We start from the raw sequence: 27,007 nt of genomic DNA, 5'->3' as shown, positions 1-27,007 counted from the left end.
AAATGGTCCCTCTCGGCCCGCAGCTCCTGCCAAAAAGCTTCTCTTTTCTTCTTTCTTTTTCGCTGGTGTTTATAAATCATAAACTCAACGTACAGGCAGGGAGGCAGAACTAAGCTCTATGGACACGTATTCATTTTGCTCACTGAGCTCCTGCAACTGAAGTAACCAATTCGATCCTCTGAAAGGTGGAAAATGAACAGTGTTGTGCAAGTTACTTCGAAGTTCGCACTCCATTACAGTTATGAGATAATTCTTCATAAAGGTCTTTTCTTTTGGTTAGTTACTGAAAGTACTTGAGTCACAGTTAATTATTATGAGGGTTTTATATTGCGTCATTTAGTTTGAGAAAGATCCTCATTAATGTGGAGTTTAGAACCCTAACCCATGAATTAATGACAGCAAGGAAAAGAAACAACTAAACAGCTGAGACGAACTCAGAACATGCAGAGGACAGTGAACAGTTCTTCACTGAGCAGACAGACAGAGAGAGAGAGAGAGACAACAGCTCCACAAATGTTTTAATTACAACACATTAGTAACCAAAGGAGTGGCATTAGGGTTCACACTGTTTACACTGCTGCTGTGTAAGGTGCAAGTATAGGGTTCAGAGTGAGATGGGGGATCAAACCACAAGCCTTGTCTAATCAGTGAGGGTATAGAGATTAGAGAAGCAGACTCGGGATTGAGAGTGTGCAGGTTTGAATCCCACAGCTGACGTGCCACCATTTGACTAGGTCAATGCAGAATAAAGGAATTAGTTACTACTGAAAGATGTGCGACTACTAAATATTCCTCACTTACAGCTAAGTAGTAAGAAGAAAACAGCTTTTTCTACCAACAACCGATGAGAGTCATTGTTTTTTAACAAGAAGTCTGATTTACCTTCCTGCTATCTGCACTCAAAGGCCTTTTACCATTGACTCGGTGAAGACTGAAGCTAAGTGACTGGGTGTTTGCAGTTTTTGTTGCCTTTGACAGACACACTAAAGGCATTTCCACTTAAAGCCTTTATGCCCAGACAGGCCAGGAGAAACCAGCTGGCACCAGCCGCTGATGCAGGGGAAAGTGTATTGTGACTCCCGGTGCATGGTCTGATTGTAAAGGCTGCTTTTTTGGACCGCGTCCGAGTGTTTGAGAGGGTGGCAAAACCGGCTCCAATCACAGTTAATGCACTGCAGAATCAGTTTAAAGTGGAAGCCAAACGTGCGGCTGCAGGGCTGCAGTGGGCCGTAAGAATTAAATTACTTCTTTATGATGGCGTGATGAAGGAAGAAGGGTTGGGAAGCCGGGCAGTGAGAATCCGAGGATCGATCGAAAGGACACAATGCAGACAGTGTAAATAGTGTGCTGTTGGAGGTGATGGAGAGGTAAATGGTTTCAGAGCTCCACCCGACATTTTTGGGGGGAACAGAGGAGCGATTTTTAAGGATATGGGCAAGGGAAAGCAATTGATGGCTTTAGTAGTTTAAGTTTATGACCCTTTTAAGTGTTGACCTCACGCGAACCATTAACGAGCCCCCCAACACGTGTGGGAAAAACACTCACAAACTCAATAAATGAGGACACACACACAAAGACATATATCTTCACACACGCTCAACACACAATGTTCTAAGAGTGATTGGCCCATTTCTGTTGTTTTCACCACAGGAAAGCGAGCAAACAAAAGAACACAGGCTGCTATTGTGTGGTCCAGCTTCTACCACTGATAAGGAGAGGATAGCAGGAGCTGCTATCAGAAGACATCAATTGAAGCTGATATATGTGATTGATTTATTTCAGTTTTTACTCTGATAATCCAATCAAAATGTCTGTGAGAGACATACACTCCTAGTTGTGCTACGCTATCTAAGTCAAAGTGAAATAACTGGACAAAACTGCTTCCACCCTATCACCCACTTAAGCCAGCGCAAAAAAGAGAAGCTAAACCCGCTGACCCTGAGCAGGCCGAATACTGTAGAACACTGTTTCAAGTCCCTCCAAAACCAAAGAATCCTTCTCCATCATGTGTGTCTACTTGGCTTTTGGAGAGATTTCAGAGAGAGTGGAAAAAAAACAAAGGTAAAGACCTCATCTTGGACACATGGAGCAAGTTATGCCCATTCACACACCCTGCAGTGCTATCATAAGTTTGGTCGCTTCTCTGTGAAAACACACAATCTGAACAGTGCATACCAGTCTGAGCCCTGAATACGGGACGACTGAGATCCAATATTTGACCACACAATATACTTGCACTCGGTGATTTGCTTTTGTTGTAACAATGAGCTGCCTCCGATATTCAATCACTGATGGCAGTCGTATGAAAGTCATCGCTGGAACTGATGGATTCCTATTTTGCTGGAATAGTATGCAAGAAAAAAATATATATTTGCTAAGTTAAAAATAAGAAACAAGAACGATTAAATCTTGCATATTTCTTGCACACAAACACTTTTGAGTCCTGTTGGGCCACATAAATCACCTTTTTTTTTCTTTTCTTTTTCATAATGTTGAACAGGTGGAAGTTTGACATCACAATAAACAACTCCACCATTTCACGTTTGGTATATAAATCTAGGTTTAACATAAGGACCTGTGTTCAAATATACTCTGTTCAACCAATACGTCAGTGGCTTTGCCTCGACTGGTGATTTTCTGTCACTCATCTGGATTTATGGTCATTGTAAGCTTTCAGGTCATATAGATGCATACAGGCCATGCCTTGTGCGGCAGTCAACTGGAGTGTTTCCTTTCTGCCAACACTGGCTACGCTTTACTGACGTGTGCATGTGTGTATGCATGTGCGTACACATGCTTCAGTCCACTCTCTCCCACTGTCTTCCACACGTGTCCATGGCTTTTTCCGTTGCTGGCAAGTGTGTGTGTGTATATATACGTGTATGTGTGTGTGTGTGTGTGTGTGTCTGTCACTCAGCCTTCAGCTGGGCAAACCTGTAGGATTGCGTCACATGCAAAGAAAAGAGCAGCCGTGGCCAGTAAACTAGTCTTTAATTGCTTTGCAACTGGGAACACATTGCTCAAGAAACAAGAGGCTCATTGTGAGAACGTGTTCATCTCAGCACACCTCATATTTTCTGCAGACCACTGACCCCCACCAGCATTTACAATAAAGCACAAAGCCAGCAATTAAAGCACTAAGTGTTTGTGCATGTGAGCATGCTTGCAAATGCTCAACATGTGTGCGTGCATTTCTATATCTTAACTGTAGGTCAAGATGCCGCAACGGTTTAACCCGGGTTTAAGAATGTGAAGTCACTCTGCTCGCTGAAGGATGCACAGCTCTGCGTATTGAAAATGATGGATATTGAAAAGTGTGTGTGTGTGTGTGTGTGTGTGTGTGTGTGTGTGTGTGTGTGTGTGTGTGTGTGTGTGTGTGTGTGTGTGTGTGTGTGTGTGTGTGTGTGTGTGTGTGTGTGTGTGTGTGTGTGTGTGTGTGTGTGTGTGTGTGTGTGTGTGTCATGATAAATCTGGGCTGGGTGGTGGTGGTCTGGCTGTGATGTAAACCAGATGTGGACTGGATGCAGACTATGGTACCCACTGGAGGGAAACTGTGCACGTGTGTGTTTGTGTCTCTGCTGGTGCATGAGGAGCGCCAGCATTGATTACAAATCCAATGTAATTTTGCATCCCACCAACCACATTTGGCAGAACTTGGTCCTGGCTGGAATGAGCTCATGCTTCATGTGACTGATGCATAAATCATGTAAACTTCATGCAGCCACTGCTGTCGCACGGAGTGCCGATATTACTGCAGCCAATCAAACGCTGCGTTATATAAAGTATGTCAATACTCAGTGATTTCATTTAACCTGTAAATGTCTGGGTCACACTGTATTAAGTTTCTCTTGATGAAGAGATTAGGCTGGAGGAATGATGGCGAGATTGATTTTAAACCAATTTTCCAAGAAAGCCCACCCGAGAAAAACCTCCTGAATGGCAAATGTAATTTCATAGCAATCCCCTTGTTAGGAATGAACCTTCTTGCTGTATGAATTCTGTAAATCAAATCAACCAATCGACTGGGGACAGTCTACACTGGGTTCATTTATTGGTAGCCAGAACAAATGAATGGCTTCTGAAAAGACATACTTTAACTTTTCTTGGGAGGGTATATTTTACGTCAATGTCTCTTTTCTCTCATTGTATTGAAACACTTAAAATAAAACACAGCAATGAATCTGCAATGAACTGACAGGTCAAAACGGAAACAAGCATGTGAGTACAGTGGGTAATTCTCCTTGCAGCAGCAGCAGCAGCCTTGTTGATGAGCACTATTCATCCAAAAAGTGTTTTGCCTGGTTAAAAATCAGTGACGGCCATTGGGGGCAGGGTTAAGGTTAAGGTTAGGGTGTGTGTGTACCTCAAGAGAGGTCAGAACTAACCTTAACCCTGACCCTTCACAGAGAAGTACCGAGCAAGACAGCAGGTTTGAATCTGGAACTCTCTGCTGTGATCACGATCCTCCTGATCCCTAAACATGCTATCAAGAAATATTTATGCGAGTGCTCCGTGTGCAGCAGTCATGTTTATCTGCAGGTTGACAGCATGCAACAATCGTTTAAAGAGCCTTCGGGAGCCAAAAGCAACCTGATGGGTGGATTTATCAATGATCAAATTAGCCTGTCAGCATAGATATTAGCATTTATTTATTTCACCACTGTGGAAATAAGAACCATGACTGTTTGACAATGGATCATGAGGCATCTGTCAAACAACATCTGATACAAAAGAAAAGGCCTGAATTGCTAAATGAAAAAAACTGGGGATGAAAAACGTTCCTCACTTTTGTAAGTTTCTATTCTTTCTGGGACATTTTCTGGTATTCTGATTTCCATGTCCAAATGTCATACAGACATGAAAAGTTATAATTTCATTCATTCCATTGATATCCATATCCATTTTTTTTTCGATAAATTTGTTTCTTATACTTATTCTTAATATTAGTGTTATTAGTATAATTATTAATTTCTAGTCATATTGTTGGGAAGAGTGACGGAAGAATGGTGAATTAACAGGAGGCACAGTGAGTCTTTATTTGCAGTGTATCAACATCTTTTAGCCAAACGCAGAGCTACGGAGCGACAGGTTTTCTCATCCTTCCCAGATGAAACCTTCAGGAACTTCATGGGTCATCTCCAGTTCACACTGGCAGGCCGCCTCTGCACTAACAGTTGTCACGTCCCTGGAGCCAAGACGCTGCTGCCACCATCGCCTCAGTGTGGTCCCACTCTGTTTCAGACACATGAGGCGTCCCTTTGTGCCTCCTTCAAGACCCCTCTCTGTTATCTGAAGACCCGCACTCAGTGTAAACAGTGTGCATACCTGACATGGAGTGACAGTGACACTGCGAAGTAGAGTGGGACTTTGTAGAGGAAAAGGATAAAGTGCCTGTTGTGCATTCATGGGTACACTCTGAAATGTCACTGGGGTCCCACACCACTGTACACCTTTATGACCTCATATCATCCTGCATTTATTGTGGCAAAAAAAAAAAAAGCAGTTTCCATCACAGGAAGGCTCTTTGACTCCTCTGGAAAATACTGTATTGGTCTTCATATTGAAGGTCTTCAGTGGCTCAGCTCGCAGCAGCTGGTGTATTGTGACAAAGCAACAAGTTATGAAAGCCCCTTTTGTTGTTGTACAGTCTGTACACATGTAGTTTTGGTATGTACAATAAAGTCAAATGTCACAGAGTGAAACGTGTTTAAAGAGTTTGAAGGGTTTTGAGATCCGCTGCTCTGCCCTGGACTTATGAAGATGTTTATAACATATAAACACAGTAACTTGCAGTAATTAAGTACCTGTCGGCGGTAATGGTGTAAAGTGATCACTGCAGGGTCAGGTGTTCCTGGTGATCCTCCGTTCTGTTTCCACCTGACCTTTACCAGAACACTGAGAAAGTTTAAGAAAAAAAGTTAACAAAATCAAGTTTTGCATATCTTGGTGTAGACTTGTTTGTGTGAGTGAGTTAAATCTTGTCAATACATAAATGCTCGTCCTGCGAGCTTTTACTCCAGGCAGCATTGAGGCTGCGCATGTTGAGTTTCAACACTGATATTTCAGACTCAGAAAATTGGATTTGGAGAGAAATACACACATATTTTCAGGATATACTTCACACGCATCCATCGGTTTCTGATTGTTTGTGAAATGGATTCTCTTTTAAAACCTGCCAGCAATTTCTCAATTGCATTTACAAATTTAATTTGCATTCTTTCTGGCCAGTTTATATCACTAAATCAAATGCAGATTTAACATATATTTGTCCGTTTGGACATTATGATTGTGGCTTTTTCAGCTACAAGGCTCAATTTCTTAAGATTGTAAATAAATCATCTTGCATATTATGTATGCTATTTGTTTCCCAGGTCTGGTGTTCATAAATCAAAGTGTCATCAGATTGAAATTGGAATTCTTGGCTTGATCCTGACTGGGGCACCAACTGCGACTTCGGCTTTTCCCAAACTGAATCTTTTTCAAAAGAAGAAAGCAGCAGGAAACTTCTGGAAAACCCTGAGAACATTTAGGATCTCATCATTCATATTTAACAAGCTCGTTGAGAAAATGGAAAATATGTTTTTAGGGCTTCAGTAAAAGCTTTTTTCTTTGATTTAAAAAAATATATTTATATATCATACTGAACTTTCTGTGGACGCCATTTGTCTATGCACGCGATGTGAAATCTTACCCTACCCAGGGCTGGCACTGAAGTCTTCTTGTCTCTTTGGTTGGAAACCACCGGTGGGCTTTTAAAGCCTGCGGAGTGGAGAGAGAGGGTAATTTATCACCGTTCATCCTGAGCTGGTGTAGATGGAGGCCTGATTTTATTGCTGGTGTCACATGTTAACGAGCGCACTTTATGGTGGAAGTGATGGAGGGTCACACCACTGAGGAATTAACACACCAAGGGGGCTAATAGCATGTAAACTTCTCGCAGGAAAAGTTTCATTTTGTGGGGTGAAGTGTATAAGGAGCACTATCACTGCGGCACTAATGTTTGAGTCCCGTGTGTACATAGGTGACCTTTCAACCCTCACAGCCTGGGAAAAAGGAATGAAATTACAGTTCTGGTCTTCCTTCATGAAGATTGGTTTGCGTCCCAGGTCACTACTGTAAGAAAGTGTCCACTCGACAGACTGGCTGATGTCACCCAGCTGGAATCTTTCCATTATCTCTGCTCCGTCCACACTGTGTCTGTGCATCTGTGTCTAAATCTAATAAAAGTGTGTCGTTAGAGAAATCCTGGAGAAGACTGATAGCAAATGATGAGATGGTTCATGGAGGGGTTAGGGACATGGATCTAATTGAGTGGTGTTCCGTTTCACTTAAGTGGATTCATTAACTCCTCTCATCACTACAGGACTGTACACACAGTCTCTTCACTCCGTGCCGCTCTCAGAAAGTTGTGGGGGGGGGGACTGGACACAGGCTATATGTCACTTGGACAGGATATACCATCCCGAGAGTCCAGACTGTATAAAGATGAGGAAATTACACATTGTGCCCGTTATTATTTCGGCCTTGCTCGCTTGTTTTCAGTATAAAATCCATATTCCATCACATGGTGGTCAGAGGTTGAGGAGGGGGAAAAAAAAGTTGGACAAATTTCATCTCAGATTTCTATCGAGTGTATGGAACCAGTCAAGACCAGCAGATAAGGATACTTATCTGAAACTGCTTACAGATGGAGCGCAGGAGATATAAATCCTGGGTTGGCAGAGCAACTCTCTATTCAACATAAAACAACAAGGAAAAGAGAGACAACGGGATAAATTGAGACTAATAGGACTTACAGTCAACAGTAACTTGTTTTGATTGGTTAATTATTCATTACGTTCACTCTTTGGCTCACTAGGAGTATGCTGCACAGTTTAAGTCTTTTTATTTGACATTTAAAGGCTGGATTATTTGTTTACTGCAGTATTAAGTGCCTCAGTTTTCAATCATTATAAACTCCTGAACTGAAATGAGTCAAATTCACTCTTATTTTTCTTTCTTCCCCCCTGACATCTGGACAATGTGCTGGGACTGACATCTGGATAAAATTGTGCCAGTCGTTTCAGTGAAAAATGGTATTTGAGTGTCGAGCTGTCTGCCAGGGCGGACGAAGATTTAAGTTGGTTTCCGTCTCGCTGTTTCTTTAAGGTGAGGCTTTTCTGGGGAGTTGGGATGAAGGTTCAGAAGGAAGCAAAAGCAATTGTTGATCTTTGAATCCGTGCAGCACAAAAACAATAAATGTATCCTGCAGCCGTGAGAGCAGTTTCTAATCTACAGCACATTTCTGAGTGTGAGATTACAGGCATAAAGCAGTCAATGACTGAGGCTCCGTTTACACGACAGTCTCAAGTGAAAATAAAAAAACCTTGGTTGCGATTTGGATGTCCATTTACCCGACAACACTGCGCCGGGGCAAACTGAAAACGCAACTTTTCGAAAACGGTCTGACTCCTTCTCTGTGGAAACGGGTGGGAAACGCAACTTTTTGAAAATGCTTTGACTCTGCCTCGGTGTCAACGAAGGAAAACATTGCTTTTTTCAAATGGTCCAATTCCGCCTCCACGCGCACCACGGCGGTAGTAAATAGTTCTTCTGCAGATTTCCGAGTAGACAGACAATAACAACAATGGTCTGGCTCCTGGTCCACATTCTCCTGGGACTTTGGTGGTTTTCTACAATGAAAATGCAAATACGATGCGTGTTCTACTGAGAACATTTTTCTGTAAAAGGGGGTCTTGAGAAAAATGTCAGAAGGATTTTGGTCATCAGGTTTTTCATGTTGCTATTTGCCACCTTTGTGGTTGTTGTAGTTTTTCTTGCAAAAAAAAACCCCAAAAAAACAGGCCAACTTGAACCTGACCTTCAACATAGAAAGAGATTAGAGAAATATATTTTGCTTTCTAAAGTGTGAGGTGGGCTTCCTTTGGGAAATGGCAGAATCCAATTTACTATTGAATTGGATTCCGCGGTTCTCACATATATTCAGGAGGAAACGTGTGGCGCCGCACAATCATCACAGTTTCTCTTCCCTCTTCTACACAGAGGAACTCCTCCACCTACACCATGGGCCTCTTTGCCTGCCGTGAAGCTGTGTGTTTTTCTTTCACATTGACCTGTAAATGAAGAGTAAACATCGGAGGCTAGATGGTGCGTAGTCCACACACAAGTGGGAAGGATGCTACAAAGCGACTGTTCAAACAAAGAAGCTAATTCACGCGGCCTCTTCCTCTTCTTCCTCCTCTTCCTCCTCTTCCTCCTCTTCCTCCCGCTCTCCTGTCTCAGCGTAGCTTTGGAAGTTGCCCTAAGGACATTACCCAGATTTTCAGTTCTCCCTTCACACATAAATTGATAACGCTGACAAGATGAAGTTGTGATGCATCAACTGGATATCTTCTTTAACAAAATTTCTGTGTGTCTGGAAGTGGGGAAACACTGCGCCCTCCTCTCTCTGCTGTGTCACATTAATCCTTTTTGTCTGTAGTGGAACATAAAGCTGCAGTCATTTTCTCCTCCAGTTAGACTCACTGTGCAGTTTGTCAGTCACAGTTCTGCCCTTCCGTGTTTTAGCTTTAATGCCACAACTACAGTCATAAAACTATATAAAACACTTTATTTTCTGGGGAGGGGGGGGGGGGTTGTCATACTATGATTTGCTATTTTTCTTCAGTCTAATGGTGAGTCTAGGAGTGTCATTAAAAATTTATCATTTCAGTCTGCAAACTAGAGAAAGCAACTCATTGAGAGCATTTGTTTCCCTTGTCGGAAAGCTTTATGGACATGTCTTCTGGCTCAACAAACATTCTTTCAAACACAGATCAAACACCGACGCTCGCTTATTATGCCAACTGAACAGATTTCAGCAATTCCCAGGGAAACCCCACAGGAGGACACAGGAGGCGGTTATGCATGAACTCAACAGGCACATGGAAGTGCAGTAAGACGTAAGCGGGGGGTCAGGGTGTGGATCGCGACTGAAGCTGTGGTCGGGATATTTAATGACTGACCGCAGTGAGGCGAGGAGGCGGTCCATTGTGTCCGGCTCGGCCGCGGCCGCAGCCGTGCACATGGCACAGCACACCGGGGCAACGCTTTGAAGTACAGCTGCTCGCAAGGCAGATGGAGAGAGGGGAAGAGAGGGTAAAGAAATAAAAAAATCTTTCAAGAGATTTAGGAGACAAATCCCTGGTTTAAAACTGGGGCAGACAAAGAGAGGGTCAGAACTAAAAGAAGCAACTTTTTTGTTGTAGTTTTAAGCCTGATTTGAATATGCAGATCTGTATTTCTCTGCAACAAAGAGGAAAAGAGAGAACAAGTCACCAAATGATATTAGCAGCAGCCCCCCTAAATCCACCCTCCTGTGCAGAGCTGGGGTGGGATATGCAAATACAGGCTGTCTGTCTGCCTGCCCCTTCAGAGGCAGCAGAGCAGCACGCACACACACACACACACACACACACACACACACACACACACACACACACACACACACACACACACACACACACACACACACACACACACACACACACACACACACACACACACACACACACACACACACACACACAGCACAGAGTACTTGGAGGGTCGAGCCTTGTCAGCAGGTCTCATACACTCACTTGCATGTGTGTCTGTGTGTGTACGGGGCTTAAACTTTTCCTAGAAACACACTCGCTCACACTCTCTTCCCTCCGTCTCTTCTCTGTCCAGCTCTGCTCTTTCTCCTTTCCCCTCCTCCAGCACACCTTTGTGTTGTTTTCCTTGCCCTCTTCCTCTCCCCTCCCTCTGCAGCCGCTCTAGTTCTCCCTCTGCTCTGTCCCGTGTCCTCAGACTCTGGTTAGTGGAGGAGCTGAAGGTGTGCAGGACGAGATGCTGCTGATGCTTCAGCTGCTCAGGCACTTCAGGGCCCACTGAGGAAAAACAGAACGAGGATCCCAAAGTTACAACTGCTTTTTCCCCCCTCACTAGGCTGTTGCAACTTTTTAAGGCTCGGGAATTTAAAGACTGAAAACAGAAGAAACAATGTGGACCACATTGTGTCCGCTCTTTCTCTTGGGGGTCTTGCTCTCTGTGGTGGACAGTAAAGGAACTTTCTATGGCGGCAATGTCAACTCTTTCTATGGAAGCAGGTACAACCTTTACAAGGCTGGATTCAACCCCCACCACTCACCAAACAAGCCCATGACTCGTCACAAGTAAGTGCTCTGTTCTGGATGTGTCACCGGCGCTAATGCACGTGTTTTCTTTTTTCTCTTCCCAAGGTGAAGGGTATTGATTTCCAAAAGCATTCCTAGTAGCTTGAGTGCAGGCAGGACCCACCTCATACTGTATTTCCCCAGAGAAAGCCATGTCACCAGTGGGTTGCAGGAATATGGTTTTAGTTAGAGAAGCGGCTTGTAACAGATCCCTGAATTGACGCTCTGTTTCTGTCCTCCTCCGAATCTGTCCCTTTTCTGTGGTTCACACCTAGAACCATCTGTGGCCGGGATAAACATTATAGAGCAACAATGACATGCTGCGTTACAAAAACAAAGCCGTCATTATGGTCTTTGTGGTGCAGCGAGTGGGTGCTGAGTTGATGACGGGGTATTGATCCCTCACTGTGTGTGTGTGTGTGTGTGTGTGGAGAGGGGGGGGGGGGGGGTCTATTAGACTTACTGTGCAGATGGGCACCCGCTGCCAGAAGGGAGTGGCACAGTTATTCTCTCGCCAGTCCTGAAGCAATAACAGCCAATTTACACTTTCTTTTTGGGTCTTTTTTTTTTACTAAACGTTTTTCTGACTCCTGTCTGCCAATGCATTTTGCATAAACTTTTCCAGTGAAGGTGAAGTTCTTGCGTTGCATGAACAATTCACAATATCGTTACCCCACACACACCCATCACACACTGAGAACACCAACATTATGGACTATATTGGCAATCACAAAGTTTTAAAGTGAAAAATCTATTTAGGCTAAACTGTGCTGATGGGTTGTGGATGATATGACTCCTTTAGTTTATCCTCCCTTGTCCTCCTCCCTTTCTCTTTTGCTTGGCTTCCCATGAGAGCTGTTATGTCTTTGGACAGCTCCCCAGCTACCTGCTGCTTCACTCAAACTGCCACAGAGGACTGTTGATTGCCCCGTCCTCCTCAGTCTGCCATGCACCCTCCATCTCCAGTTCATGGACACTCCAGCATCCGCTCCCCCTCAATGCAAAACCCACATTCAGACTCCATCTTTACTCATGTAATCATTTTTTTTACTTAAATGTATGATTTTGTGTGTGAAAACTTATAGCAAAATGTAACTTTATTGTTTATGTCACACTTCTATCAATCAATACATACACATTATATTTTGAGCTATTATAAGGAAGATGATATGTGAGTTCTGCTTTATTTGTATAGTGATGGCAACAGCAAAGCCATCCCATAATACTTAAAGAGAAAAAGAAAGACATCAGAGTTGGAGTGGATTATGCAATATAACCTATGAGAAAAGGTTGAAAGTATTTGACTGGAGGCTCTGCGTCTTATTTTCATGAGGTGACTCGACAGTGGTGTCTCCTTACTTTTTGACAGGGAGACCGATGAGATTTATTTATAATTCATGGAAGCCACTTTTATAGTCGGCCTTCTATCCTGAGAATACTAGATAAACCACAGTATTTTTGGACACTTGCAGATCAATATGCGGTCAGTAATTGTTGTAGCTGGTAGCCGTTAATACCCCCCCCCCCCCCCCCCCCCACACACACACACACACACACACATAGTGTTTATACAAGGAGCTGTTGACCCGTCCTGGACACAGTGGGCCTCGGGGACGTGTCGGTGTCAGACCACCACCACAGATATATGAGCTCAGTTGTTGTCCAGCTGACTGGTCAGTGGAAATAGACACTTAAAAATAACACACGTGCTATGATGACGTGGGTATAAATGTGTGCGCGTCAGAGTGTGCTCTCACATAGAAACATCTATTTACGTGTGTTTTCTGGGAGATTTCACTCGTGTCCTTACAGCTTACAAAATGTAACTTCTGTTTGCGACTGACCACACCGTCACGTGGACAAAACGTGCATGTTTTCTGTGGGGTTTCTAAAAGGAGGAAAAAAAAAAAAGAAAATTCTCAGCTGTTAGTGCTGCACAGACTTTTTGTCCTCGTGCTGAATTATTATCTATGTTTTGGCAGCAAAGCGGGTGATTTGATTTCACAGTCAGTCCTTTCATTCAGTGCAACCACTCACCGCTGTGAGAAAATATATGGCCCTCTGGTCACCGACTGGGACATCTCAGACAGTTACAACCATCCCGTCATATCTTTATTGCCCAGGGGCGTATATTCCTCCACTTGGTAAAAATGTGGCTCGGGGAGTTTCCGATTTCATGAAGTGTGTTTTCATTCAAGGCTTTGGCAAAAAAAAAAAAAAAAAAAAAAAAAAAAAAAAAGCTAGAAAGAGTTTTTTTTTTTTTTTTTAAGTTGTATTACAACATATCATATGGTTGACATTTGGCTTGTTTGTAGATACAAATGATTCTAAAAGACAAGGGCATGCGTTGCTTTCTGTCATATGATTCCGCATACCTCCACACAACGTCTGTATCTGCCATCAGAGATCAACCAGGAGCCACTGGCAAATATGTGTTGTTTTAATCAATTAGGATCTCGGCCAAGTCTTTACTGATCACATTAGAGACACATCGGAGGGCCGCTCGGTGACGTATGAGACACAGTTCAGAGGGCAAAGGTGAGTCTGTTGGTCGAGGTCAAAGGTCACAGGCTGCTGTTGTACATTTGTGCTCAGCGTCCAGTGGAGGACGCGAACGGAGCCGGACTCCTGCCAAGACTCATAAAGCCGGGCGGTAAGCTCCCAGCAATTGATCTAAATCTCATTTCAATGATCTGAAAAAGTTGATGGTTTTCAGGTCTCCAGAAAGAAAAAAGAAAAAAGATTTAAGACAACTAAGTAAAATATTGAGTTTATCGGTAACCCCCCTACTGTTTTCAACTGTTGACCCTGAGGGTCAGAACTTACATACATCTTCACTGCTTGTTGACAAAGGGTAGAGTTTAAATTATTGTCCCACTCTGCATGAACTCATTATAATGAAAGATAAATAAACCCTACAAACATGAACTTACACCTCTTTTTGAAGAAATAACTGAAAATAATAATACTTTCAGTGGATCAAAGATGAAGATTTCTGGGAATGTCACTGACATTATCCACAGAACAAACATCAGCATTTACTTCTTTAACTTAAAACTTTAGATCAGAGGTGTCGAGAGCCAAAACCGGCAAGTAACGATCACTGTAGGATTTCACTTCATTAGGAGAAGTTTTGCTGCATTTTGAGATTCAGAGCAAAACACTTTTGGACCAAGTTAAAACTGTTTTGGTGCACCGCTCTGAAACTTCCTGCTCGGCTACGCACGCACGCATAAAGGTTCACACTGAGTTGATGTGCAGATGAAAACCACAATACGCAACGCTTCATTTGAATTTTGGTTGGTGACATTTCAACCTATAACAGTTAACCTTTGACTACATATTTCTACTTTTCTTTTTTTTTATCTCGAGCGCACTGGTTCATGTGACCTGACTTTACTTCTGAATAAAGCATCACGTACAGCTCATTTACAAGCATGGCCAGTGTTTTAATTCTTGGAACAATCATTCGAAAATCTGATCGACTCAACAGCACAGAAAGCTCAAAGGAGATTAAGTGCTTTGGGAAATGCTTCAGGATCAGTAAAGTTGTGTTATTTCACTACCGGTATTTGAGCCACTTCCTGTACGCAGAAAAGTGTGCAAGTTTAGTCAGTTCAGACCACCTCACTGCCACTTGGGCACAACATGTGAATTCAAAAGGATTTGTCATTGGACTTCTTTTAGAAAGTTGACCAGATATTTCTTCGCAGCAGAAATTTGAATAGACCACTTAATAAATTCAGGCTTTTGGTTGGAGATGAATCACATCTGTGGCATTTTCTTCAATTTCGTCTTTTCCTCATTGGACAATCCTGATGTTGTATTTAATTTGTTGATCACTCTAATCCTAAGATATATCAATTTTATTGCACAGTGGTGTAGGGTTTAACACATACAAGAAGGTTTCCAATTTGAGTCTTGCCAGTCTTTCTGCTTGGAGTTTGCACATTTTCCCAGTGTAAATGTGTGTTTTCTATGGGCACTCCAGTTTCCTCCCACAGTCCAAAAACATCCATTTGATATTAATTATTAATAGTCTCGGATCTTCAGTGTGTCATTATAAAAGAAAGGACTTGATCAATTGAAGTATTTCAAGTATAAATGGTTGCAAAGTTTGATTTTGCACCGTGAAAAATGTGAAAGTCTAACTAGTATAGATTGTTTTTTTTTTGTTTTTTGGGGGGGCAACATTCTGATTTATTGTCTATAACAGTCCAATGTTTGATAACTTCCTCCACCAAACACCTCCAACTTCACAGAATGAGGCTTGATCTTGTAGTTGTTGTCGTTCCATCAAATCCATGGCGAAGACAGGCAAACAAAGATGGAAAGAATGCTGTTTCAAACAGGTTTCTTACGAACAGGCTCCCGTTTCAGATGTCAGTCATGGTATTATTGCATTAGAGGATTAGCTGATCAACCCAGAAGGCATGCAAACTGGAAAGACAATCTATTTGCATGTGTATGAAAATTCAGCCTGCTTCAATGCAGGATTTTAATAAAGTATTACATTAGTAAAAACAGGTCATCAGTCTGTTACAGAGCAAAACCTGAAGTGACCGACCTTCACATTCACAGGTAATTGGGAGAACATGCAAATTCCACACAGAAAGGCGAAAAGACCTAGCTCGGACTCAAACCAGGGGACCAAACCACTACACCACTGGGCGAGCCCTATCATCTATAAAAATAGTAGGAATCATTGAAATGAATTTGTTAATGACTCCAGAAAGAACATTTGGAGGTCGTAGCCATAATTTGAGCTGGCTGTATATAAATAATGATCGGCACTCAAACTAAAAGTGCAGCTGGCTCGGGACTGACCCCGTCCCTGGATGACAGAGTGATCCCTTTGGCGTTTCAGTCGGGAATATCAAGCCTTTAACCCGCATTAGCCACGAGAGCAGCCCCAGTCAGCCCTGCACTGCGGGGCCTTCAAGAGCAGCCAGTTGGCTGGAAATAGGCATCATTAAAAGCATATATGAAAAGAGATGGGCCCTGGAGGAGACTAGTTAGCCTATGGACACGGTTGTTAAAGGTCCTGTTAAAGATCGCATGCTTTTCTATCTGGCCCGCTCCAAGTCGTAAATTTGTCAGGGCCGACAGCGGTAGGCTGGGTTCAAACGGTCAGGGACCCCTGCAGGTGGGAGTGTGGTAGTAATGAGCAAGGTGAGCCCTTTTAGTGGCGCGGTGTCAAAACACGAGGGGAAAAGTGGCGGGACGGAGCGTCGCACACGTCAAACGGTGTGAGAAGACAACACGGGGAAAAAAAAATATTCAACACGGGCCAGATTAGGACTGGTATGCTTGGATAATTAAACAGAGATTACCAGTCGGGTTCATATTTTTAATGGAAAAAAGAAGAGGAGAGGTTATGAGAAGGAGGGGTGGAGGTGCAATAATATTTACGAAAAACCTTCCACATGAGAATCAGACGTGGGAATTTTCTGCTTCCCCGCTAAAATGCTGTGACGTGATTTAGAAAGTGTAATCATATACTGGAAGCATATGATATACGACACTCGCGGTCCAGAAAATACCACGCTCCAATTCTGGTAGAAGAAGTGAGTGTGGCCCACTGTGATCAGAGAAAAAGCGGTTTTTAATAAAGATTGTGGAGGGAGAGAGGCAGGTCAGGTGATGAAGGGAGGCTCAAACACAGTTGGATCTGTTGGGATTGGGTGGTTCAGTGTGGGTGCGGTTTCTCTGGTCACATTTTGGGTGTTCTCGTGTTGTTCTCAGTGTGTAACAATACACAAAGGAAAAGTCTTTAGAATGAAATACGCAAATGCAGCTTCAGTTTTAAATCTGTTAAAGACAGCCACAAAGTTCACGAGAACATCCCGACTGTAAACACACTTTTAGTTGTGCACGAATCGACTGAACTCATTAACTTGCGCGGCGTATCTAAATCACAGGCACTTCATTTTGTGGTTCTGATTCTGCTTCCATTCTCATTCCTAAAGTTCCTGTGTAGAGACTCAGTTTGGCTTTTGGCCGTGGTTGTGTCTCGTTCACCGGGTCCCCCTGAACAAATGCTCTACCCGTCTCAGCTGGTCGTTATGAACAAAATCTCTCTTTGCTCAGTTTGGTTTAGTTTTTTTTCTTGCATATGCATGTGAGTTTGGACAAAAGAAGAAAAAGTTAAAAGCTGTGGGGAGAAAGACGAGCCACAGAAGACATTCTGAGAAGTTTTAAAGACGCCGGGGTACAGCATCATCGAATTATAGTAAAGTCTACAAATAAAAGTGATGAGGGGGCATCTGAAGAAACATCTCTCACCACAATAACCTGCCAAAGACTGATTCAGTCCTCCTTTTCAAACAGCTTCAGATCAAGTTAATCACATTGTCCATTAATCTATTAGTATAAAGTCCTCCACAACCGATATTCAATATTAAGGCTGATGAGCTGAATGGATAGTTTTGTTTTAGTTTTTTTGTGCTTTTGTCAGATGTGGTCTGTAGTGTGAATGTTAGTAGATCAGTGAATTATACACCTTAAGTCAATCAGGCCCTTAAGAGTCAACAATTAACTTTCAGGCATGTTTTTGGGCTCAAACCAACAGAAAGTATTTATTCACAGGAAGTGTCACCGAAGTGTCACACGCCCCCCTCCTTTTTCCCTCTTCCTTCCCCTTCTCATTCCTCTGTTCTCACATCAGGACTTCTCATTCCCTTCACTTCCAGACGTGTCCAGAATAACTCTCCCTTCTCCCTGATGGAAATCCTCCCACTCACGCGAGAAGCCCAAAACAAAGCTCTCACCTCTCCTGCAGCTGCAGCACATGGCTGGGACAATAACAAATAATAAGGAGAGCACTTCTCACGTACGGGCGCTCTCCCGTCACGGTCAGGGGTTGGCTTCGGCCTCATGCGGTCCTCTTATTGCAGAGCTGCGGGGACCCTGTAGCGCACAGTGAGACGATCGAACCACGTAGTTCGGCCATTATGAAATGTGCACGACGGCTGTGTGTCATTCCGCAGCGCAGCTTACGCGCACATTATCGCCGTCTTTCAAGCTGTAACTCAACATTCGTCTTGTAACAATCTGTTTTCGCACACGAGAGGAGGCGACCCGTTGTTGCCCCCGCCGACACCGCGGCGCAGGGGGACAGGATTTATCACGGCGCTCCACTGTGAGTCTCCCAAAGCCAGATCCCTCCCAAACCCCAGCCCCGTCTGTAAGACACAGAGGATAAAGTATCACTCATAGGCCCAAATGACATTGACAGATCTGCGAAAACAGGCAAGGAGCAGATTGTGGAAGGAGACTGGGAGGCAGAAACAGAAACCTATGCACACGAGGAAACTTTCTTCTCTTTCTCATGTGCATCTGGATTCCTGCACTTCTGAGCCATTATGTGCGAGTCGGAAGGTCGCTGGCTCGCCCCCAGATGTGCACCTGACAAACAAACGGATGAACTTCCACTTCCAGTGCGCGCAAAGGGTCACACACTTACTGTAATTTAGACACGCATGCACCGGGGCTGCTGTCCATCAGCTGTCACAGCTACTTGTTTTCCTTGAGGCGTGTTTTTCCTCCACACACACACCAAAGGAAAACTCCTCCAGCTTTTTGATCTGGTGCTCTGATCTGATTTTAAATCTGATTTTAGTAATCGATATTCTCCTCAAACCATTCAGGAGCGCAACTTTTCTTTCTTGACTCCTGAAATCTGCCTTGACATCGCCACGTGGATGCAATCTTCAGCAAGTATGTTTGCGTCACGTGCCTCACATGGTTTGAAACGTCGCTGATCTCGGCGCCAGTAATCTGTCAGAAGTATAGTGAGCAGCAGATGACAGCACAGGGAGGGATCGAAGTTAATCTCCCTCCGGGATGATAAAGAAAAGAGCATGCAGGTGGGGTGGTGGGAGAGGAAAAACAGCATGAAAGCAAATTATTAGCAGCACTAAAACACTGCACGGGTCAGCCCGGTTGTTAGAAGTCTTGGTGGGACGGCAGCATGAGCCAGGATCGTTGACGCTGCAACGTTTGTGCTGTTGTTTGCGGCCTTCACTTCATGTAGCTGAGCACCATTCCAGCCAGACATCTTTGTTTTCGTTACGCCGGAGAAAATCATCTGCAGCGAGCAGTAACTTGCACATGTGAGTTTTAAAGTACTCCCATCACACCGCATCAGTTAAGGTCATAACTGCCACTTCCTCCTGAACACATGACCTGGCGGCAGGTTGTCAGGCTGGTATGAAAGGGGCTCTGTCATCCTGACGCCTGCCCTTTTCCTTCCACCGCTATTAACATATGTCAACACCGGGAGAGTGGTGACACACACACACATACACACACACACACACACACACACACACACACACACACACACACACACACACACACACACACACACACACACACACACACACACTGTCGGCACGGTGGCTGATTTGTGGAACATTGCAGAAGTTTCTCACAGATCCTTACAGGCCGCCCTGCCTGTCACTTGGCATGCAGGCTCTCCTCAGCCCCCGTGTCTCTCCCTGCTGCTCCAAAACACTTCTATTTGTCCCGAAACAGCTGTGGAGCAACGCGGAGTACTGCATGTGATGCTAAATGCTCCCCTCTGAATGTGAGAAACGCTTCACATGTGGGTCTGAAGAGCGCAGTTCATCATTTCCTGTGTTGCACAGGGAGCCTTCTGCAGGTTCTGTCGCTGCGCTGGAAATGAGGCGAGAGTTCGACCGAGACAATCCAACATGATGCAACCATCAGTTCAAGCAGTTACACTAAAGTTATTATGTTTTTGGACTCTGGTGTAGTGTTTGGCACTCACGCCTCACAGCAAGAATGTTGCCCGGTTTGAATCCATGGTGGGGATTTTGTGTTTAGTTTGCTTGTTCTTACCATGATATGTTTGGGTTTTTTTTGGTTACTCAAAGTTTCCGGTAGATGTAGATATGAGTGTGAGTGGATTGACAGCATGTCCAGGGTGGAATCTGAAAGAGAATGAAAGGATTCTGGGAGCATTTTGCTTTCATATCTCAGTCATTATTTGATATAATTCAAACATTCAAATTTTTTTATACAATTCAAAATTAGATGTTACATCTCAAGGAGTTGTACCCTTAAACATTTAAGAAAATAAAAAATTTGAATGTAAAATTACCTTCAAACCTTTTCTGATCTTGTCGTATCACTTATCCATCTAAAACTCGATGAAAGAATGTCTGTGAAAAATGGAGCCATGGAGGTATAATTCATAAAAATTAAAGTAAAAGCTACAAGCAATTATTCAAAATCAATGCAAAAAATCAATTAATCAGTTTTCTTTTCAACACTGCTTCAGCCAAGTCAGGAGTTTGATCCTTTCCTAGCTGATTATTAGTGAAGGTTGGTGACATTCTGGACAATTCACCAGTCTATTACAGGACATACAGAGACACACACACTCACATTCACACTGATGGGAAATTTAGAGACACAAACAAACCTCAAAACAGTACCGGAGAAAATCCATCTTTGATTTATAACATGCAAGATCCTCTAAAACTCAAACCAGAGGTCTTCTCACAGTGAAACCACTGAACAACCAGAGCTCATTAATTTTTGTTAAACACAACAAAGTTGTAAGCAAAAGTGTAAAACACAAATGGGTACATTATGGGAAAAGCCTTTGAATTGAACTGAAGAAAACAAATTGTTTCCTTTTATAAACCAAAAGTTCAAATGGTATATGCACTGCAGTTAAATAGCTTGAACTTGAAGACTGCCTGCAATAACATGTACCACAGTCAGTATGGTCATTTCCCAGTGACTGAGGTTTTGCGGCGTGTGTATTTGAGTTGTTCAGCTTGTGGTTTGTTGTAACATGTCTGCTCTGTGCCTGCAGAAACCACTGTGCCTACGTGGTCCAAAGAAACATCACATGCACCATGCAGGATGGCGTGTCTACCTATGTGAAGGCCGAGTATACCACCAAGTGCATCTGGGGTCAGAAATGTCCCGTCGTCATGTAAGTTAAACAAATGAGAACAAGGAAAGCATTGGATATCAAAGTAAATCTGTTCTGTTCAAATTTCAAGTCCCATGAGTTTTTCAGGTCACTTTTAGCTGTCGGTTCTGCAACACAGAGCTCAGTGTTTAATGTAGTCTGCGTGAATGGCGCCCTCTACTGTACAGATTATATATGGCCGATTTATAGTTTATGTTGCGAAGCTCAGCTGAAAATGTGTTTATATTCTTCTTCAACAAAACTGTCAGTTGAACATTTAAAAACGAAATACGGGACCATTTCTCTATTTGCGCATGAACAATAGTGAAAAAGCAATGAAAGTACAACGGGAGTGAGTAGTCAGCATAAATACACCTTTACAATCATTCTGCAGATTGCAATAAAAAATTCTAAGAGATTAAATGACTTTTTTAACGGATGTAAGTGTATGTCATCTGCTTTTAAACTATAAGTGCCCTCAGGTTACCTTTCAAAACGCAGACGAAGGGGGAGAGTGTGCGTGTGTGTGTGTGTGTGTGCGAGCACGCAGAGTTTGATCACAATCAAAAGGAATTTCAGTTCAAACAACACAATAGGTGCTGACATGATGCCACATCATCTGAAGCATGCTTTGTCTTAATCTCCTAATCTGACTCTCATCCACATTTAATCCCATTGAGAACACGCTCATGTCTTCATCTCTTCTCTGCACTATCTTCCTGTGCTCTGACTATGTGCTCTTAATTAGTAACAAGCAGAATGACTCATACAGAACCCTACATGCACATGCTTAGTTCCTCCTCATATCTTCCCTCAGGTACAGAACGTTCTACAAACCAAAGTACAAGGTCGGTTTTAAGACGGTGACTGAGCTTGAGTGGAGGTGTTGCCCCGGCTACTCTGGAGAAAACTGTTATGATGGGCCCACGTCGCTGCCGGATGTCATGATACCACCTTTTAAAGGTTTGCCTCGCCGGCCTGGTCTGAAGGGCCTCCCCCATGGTCCTCGACCCCCGGTGGACCAGAAGCCAGGAGGAGGCCAGCTAGAACCAGGAAGACCGGTCCCTGGAGTGCCTGACGCTAAACCAATCCCCTCAGGACAACTGCCCACTGGGACGGGAAAACCAAACTATGGTGAGGACAGACTGCGACCAGACTGATGTATTCACTCATTCTGCTGCGGGCCACTCTAATGTGAAGAGTATGTGTGTCAGTGTAGCCACCTAGGATCTTTATGAAAAACTATTTTTGTGAAATCTCCTCTTTGTTATGTCCTCTGCAACTACAGGAAACAGATTTGGCGTTTCGGGAGTGACCGGTGAACGTTTGGACCGGATGGAGGACGACATGCGACGGCTCACTCAGGGATTGGACACTCTTAACGGGTTGGTGGTCGGACTTGAAGAGCGGCTGCGCACGTCCCTCCGAGAAGACACCAATAAGATCCTGGTGTCGCTGCTGCCCAATCCCCCCCAGGCCCCGGACTCCACAGTTGGCTTTGGAGAGATCCCAGATGGGACTCCTGATGGCGTGGAAGGAGGGGGACGTTTCACTGGATTTGGAGACTTAGCCGGGAGAGTGACAGAAGTGAAGGATGAGCTGCGAGCCAAGACTCACATTTTGGAGGAGATTAAGGTGCTGTGCAAATGTGTTTGTGCAAAACAAATTGGTTGAGGCTCTCTGAGCAATTCGACTAAATCACACCGCACCCCTTCCTGTACCAACCTCTGACGTCGACTCTCTGTGTCTGTAGGGGATGGTGTTGGGTCACGATGACCAGCTGAAGAGGCTGCAGGACGGAGTCAGAGGAAGACCGGTTCTAGGCTCCAGCTCCAGCTCCAGCTCTCATCTGGATGAGATCTTAGATGCCAGGCTGGCTGGGGTGAGGGCGGACATCCTGGACGGCTTTGAACGCCGGCTGTCAGGAATGGAGACGCACTGCAACGAGAGGATCGGGGAGGTGCAGAGGCAGTGCCACAGGGATCACATGGACGGTCAGGAGCAGATGCAGCAGTCACTGGACGGCAGAGAAACTGGACTCAGGGAGGAGCTGGGCTCTTTGCAAGCTCAGATTCAGGGTCTAACTCTGACAGAGAGCTGCTGCGGGCAGGTACGGTTCATTCCTGTTACTGCAATAAATACAGCATGAAAATACATGCAAGCAAAGGAGATGCTCTATTCAAGATTTCAAATTGATTGAATTGATCATATAAGCAGACCAGAAAATACATGTGAAATTCATTAAAGCATTTTATTTTTTTATATGTCCCACTCCCACCCACACACATCAACTCTGTCTCAAGCTAAATTACAATTTGTGGTCAAAAAGCAATTTTTCAATCGCATTACACTTCACAAGATATTTTTGTTGATGGCTGCTGGAATCCATATGTAATGACTATCATTTGTTGACATGTGATGGTTGGAGTTGAAAGTATGAGTCTGGATGAATCTTCATAAATACCCTTCAATTGTTGTTGCATTTATGGTTTATTTGTAGAATTAATTAGACCGGCAGTGGAAGGAAAAGTAAACCCCAGCTTTTAGTTTTGTCTCTGGCAGGTGTATTAGACTCATTTAGGAAAAGTATCTTCTCTTCTTATCCCTTGAAAAAAACAAACATATTTTTTCACAAAATGCCTTAAACCGGATCCACTGCATGTTGATCTGTTTTGCTGGAGGTGTGCAGGTGTCTGACGTACTTGTTGATGTCTGCAGGTGAACAGCCTGTCCCAGCGCGTGCTGCTGCTGGAGGAGTCAGTTAAAGGTTTGACGGAGTCTCAGAGGCAGCTGCAGACCGCCCTCAGCGACCAGAACATCCACATAGAGACCCTGATCGAGACGCGCCTGGTGGACATCGAAGGTCGGCTCAATGCAACCGACGGCGGAGCAGACGGGGGCGAGGGGCACCCGGGTGGCCTGGACGGCTTCAAGACGATGCTGGAGGACAAGCTGAAGACGCTGGAGGAGAGAGTGTTTGTGGCCGTGGAGGAGCTGAGCAACGCCACCGCCCCGGCACTTCTGGAGGGTCAGGTGGTCCCTGCACTGGAGACTGAAATCGAGTCTGTGAGGAGGAGAGTGGAGGGAGATTTAGACGGGATTCAGAAGCAGTTAATAGACCTGGAGCTCCTCTGCACATCTTCTTGCGCCCCCTCCACGCCGTCGGCAGGACGTGTCACTGGCACAGAGGAAGAAGAGGAGTGCGAAGGGATGGAGAAGAAGATGACAGACCGTCTGAACTCCCATTCGAACCAGCTGGACAGCTTGAATCACACCCTGCTGAACCTACTTTCCCACATCACCCAGGAGGAGTCGGAGGGAGCCATTCAGGGTGAGATCACATTACTGAAGGTCAACATCAACTCTGTCAATAGAACTCTGAAGGGCCTGAAGGACTCCCTCAGGTTCATCGCCAGTGAAGTGGGGCATGCCAATGCCTCGTGGGAGCAGAGGGAGAACCAACTCGTCAACCAGGTGCAGGGAATCACCAAACTGATGGGTCACCAGACCTCCCTGCTGGGAGCCGGGGAGCGGCGGCTGGCCCAGCTGAAGGGAGAGCTGGTGGCCTTGAAGAGACAGCTGGCCGGCGAGCTACAGGGCTGCCGCAGCACGGCCATAGAGGTGAAGAAGGAGGTGAAGAACGTGGGCAGCAGGGTGAGCCAGGTGGAGGGCCAGTGCAGCAGCCTGAGCGAGCTGGCCGAGCACCTGGAGAGGATCAGGGGCGAGCTGGAGAAATACTCGGACTCCTACCTGGTTGAGGTGAACGGCACCCTGGCCGTGCATTCAGAACAGCTGGCTGCGCTGAGAGGAGAGGTCAAAGACTGCGGGAACAAGGAGGCCAGCCAAAACGGAGACCAGTAGCATTTGAGCTACAGATTTTATTTTGAAGAGAGACTTACGTGTGCTTCTCATTAGGCTCCACTGACTTCCTTTACTTCTGTCGTCTCTCGTCCAGTTCCCATGTGCACAGATGAAAGTGAACTGAGGTAGTGAAAGTGATGTGAGGAGAGACAGACACAGAATACAAAGACATGCCTGAGGTTAAAGAGCCGGGCAACATTTTCCCTTGAGATTTTATGTTATGGGGCATTTGTTTATTTTCTTTGATTACGACTATTTTGTTTAGACTTTTTACCTTTTTTTTTTTTTTTTTTTTTAACTTATATGGAGTGACTGCATTGTGTTGATGTCAAACTGTTTGTATTAGAGAAGTGATGGAAAAAAAAAAAAAAAAACAAAACGCTGCTACGGGTTTCTGCTGACAAGCACCCTCGACATCCTCTGTGTGGACACTCGTCTGAAGAATACTGTATGCCAACTCGGTGCTATTTACGTTTTCCATAAATGTTTGTGTTCCACATGTTTATGAAGGGCTCATATGTACTGCTTTGACAGACATGTTCATTTTCTGCCGCAATGCTCCAAGTTGCAGGGAAATTCCAGGATTCACCATTGGGGGACAGTGAAAACACACTGCATGGTTTGATCGACAAAAGAGAAATAAAATCAGAAACCCTCAAGAGCTGTGCTCAGGTTGGACCTGTGTGTTTTTAAGGCACCATTTTGATGACGAAGACCCTGAAAAGTGCTATGCACGATGTGAATGTGTTTAATTAGGCATTACTGAAGAAAATATAATAGGACAATTACAATAATGATAATGACCATCATTATCATGGAAAACTATTAGGCATAAATATAGAAAATACACATTTGATTAGGAAGACGTAACTGATTCGCTCTCATCACTTGTCAAATAATCAAATAGCCAGAGCCAGTCAGCTCCTTTGTGTTCAATAATTATTCTACCACAAAAACAATACATGTTCCACAAAGTAATAATGCATGTATTAAAGCATAATCCAAAAGGTATTGAAATATGAGATGATCAGATAAATCTCTGAAATGAACTCTAATGATGGTGTTCTAAATATTTCTTAAGACTAATTTATTTGCACATAAGCATGACCATATAAGGATGACACAAACTTCTCTGACTGTTAATACCAACAAGGATTTTAGAGTCACTGAATTTTCCTCATTCCAGTTTCTCAGCAACTCCTTCCACTTTACAGTGGCAGGGAAGCTGGTGCCAATCCAAGAGGACAATGGTCGAAGGCTCGTGTTCCTCTGGACGAGTTCATGTCAATTTCATGGCAAACAGAACGAGACAATCAGACACATTGACACACAAGTCTCCGGAGTAACCGCACACACTCACAGCGAAAACATGCAAACTCCCAAGAGAAAGACTTGAACCGGGGGTTTCCCTGCTGTGAGGGGAGAACACTCGCCACTACTCCACTGTGTGGCCCGGTGTATTTTCAAGCATGTCACATGAGGGGAAATAAAGCCACACTAACCTCCATGTTCCACTCTGGTGGCAGATGTTCCACTCTGGTGGCAGCGTCATCACTCCCGACATCTCACTCTTCTTTGTCTTGTCGACCTTTCTCACCATCATCGCCGAAATCCCCATGAGAATAAATAATGCAACAATATCATCTGAAGTGAGCTCACAGAATCAGAAGGGTCATGAAATCTGATGTAACACGGGAATAATAAAAAGTTTTTTACTGGCAGTCAGATAGCAGATGTCAGTGCACTGAGGGCAGCGATACAAATTAACTTGTCGAGATTGTTTCGCGCTGATAATCTCACAGCAGATCTTGAAAATAATGTTGTTCGGGCTTTTTGTCGGCGTGAAATAAAGGAAAAGGATGACTCCAAATCAAAGGCCAAGAAAGGCAACAAATAAAGACCATAGGGTACCTGAAACCTGGAGCAGGGACAAAAGTGTGCAATGACCTAAAACTATGTAAACATTACAAATGAGAAGTGAAGGTTTTACTCTACACGG

At 44.1% G+C, this 27,007-nt stretch overlaps 1 protein-coding gene across 1 annotated transcript; it reads left to right on the top strand.

The window, feature by feature from the left end:
• The first annotated feature begins 10,412 nt into the window (after positions 1 to 10,412).
• Positions 10,413 to 27,007, top strand: emilin3b (elastin microfibril interfacer 3b). The gene is made up of 6 exons (XM_080469258.1): positions 10,413 to 11,195; positions 21,046 to 21,168; positions 21,965 to 22,281; positions 22,436 to 22,782; positions 22,901 to 23,257; positions 23,866 to 27,007. The coding sequence occupies exons 1-6, from the start codon at positions 11,023 to 11,025 to the stop codon at positions 25,006 to 25,008; spliced, it is 2,460 nt and encodes an 819-aa protein (XP_080325384.1). The 5' UTR covers positions 10,413 to 11,022; the 3' UTR covers positions 25,009 to 27,007.

The sequence above is a fragment of the Lipophrys pholis genome, assembly GCF_963383615.2.
Source record: "Lipophrys pholis genome assembly, chromosome: 8".
Taxonomy (NCBI): Eukaryota; Metazoa; Chordata; class Actinopteri; order Blenniiformes; family Blenniidae; genus Lipophrys; species Lipophrys pholis.
The sequence above is the reverse complement of the archived record's forward strand: the minus strand, read 5'-3'. Positions and strand labels throughout refer to the sequence as shown.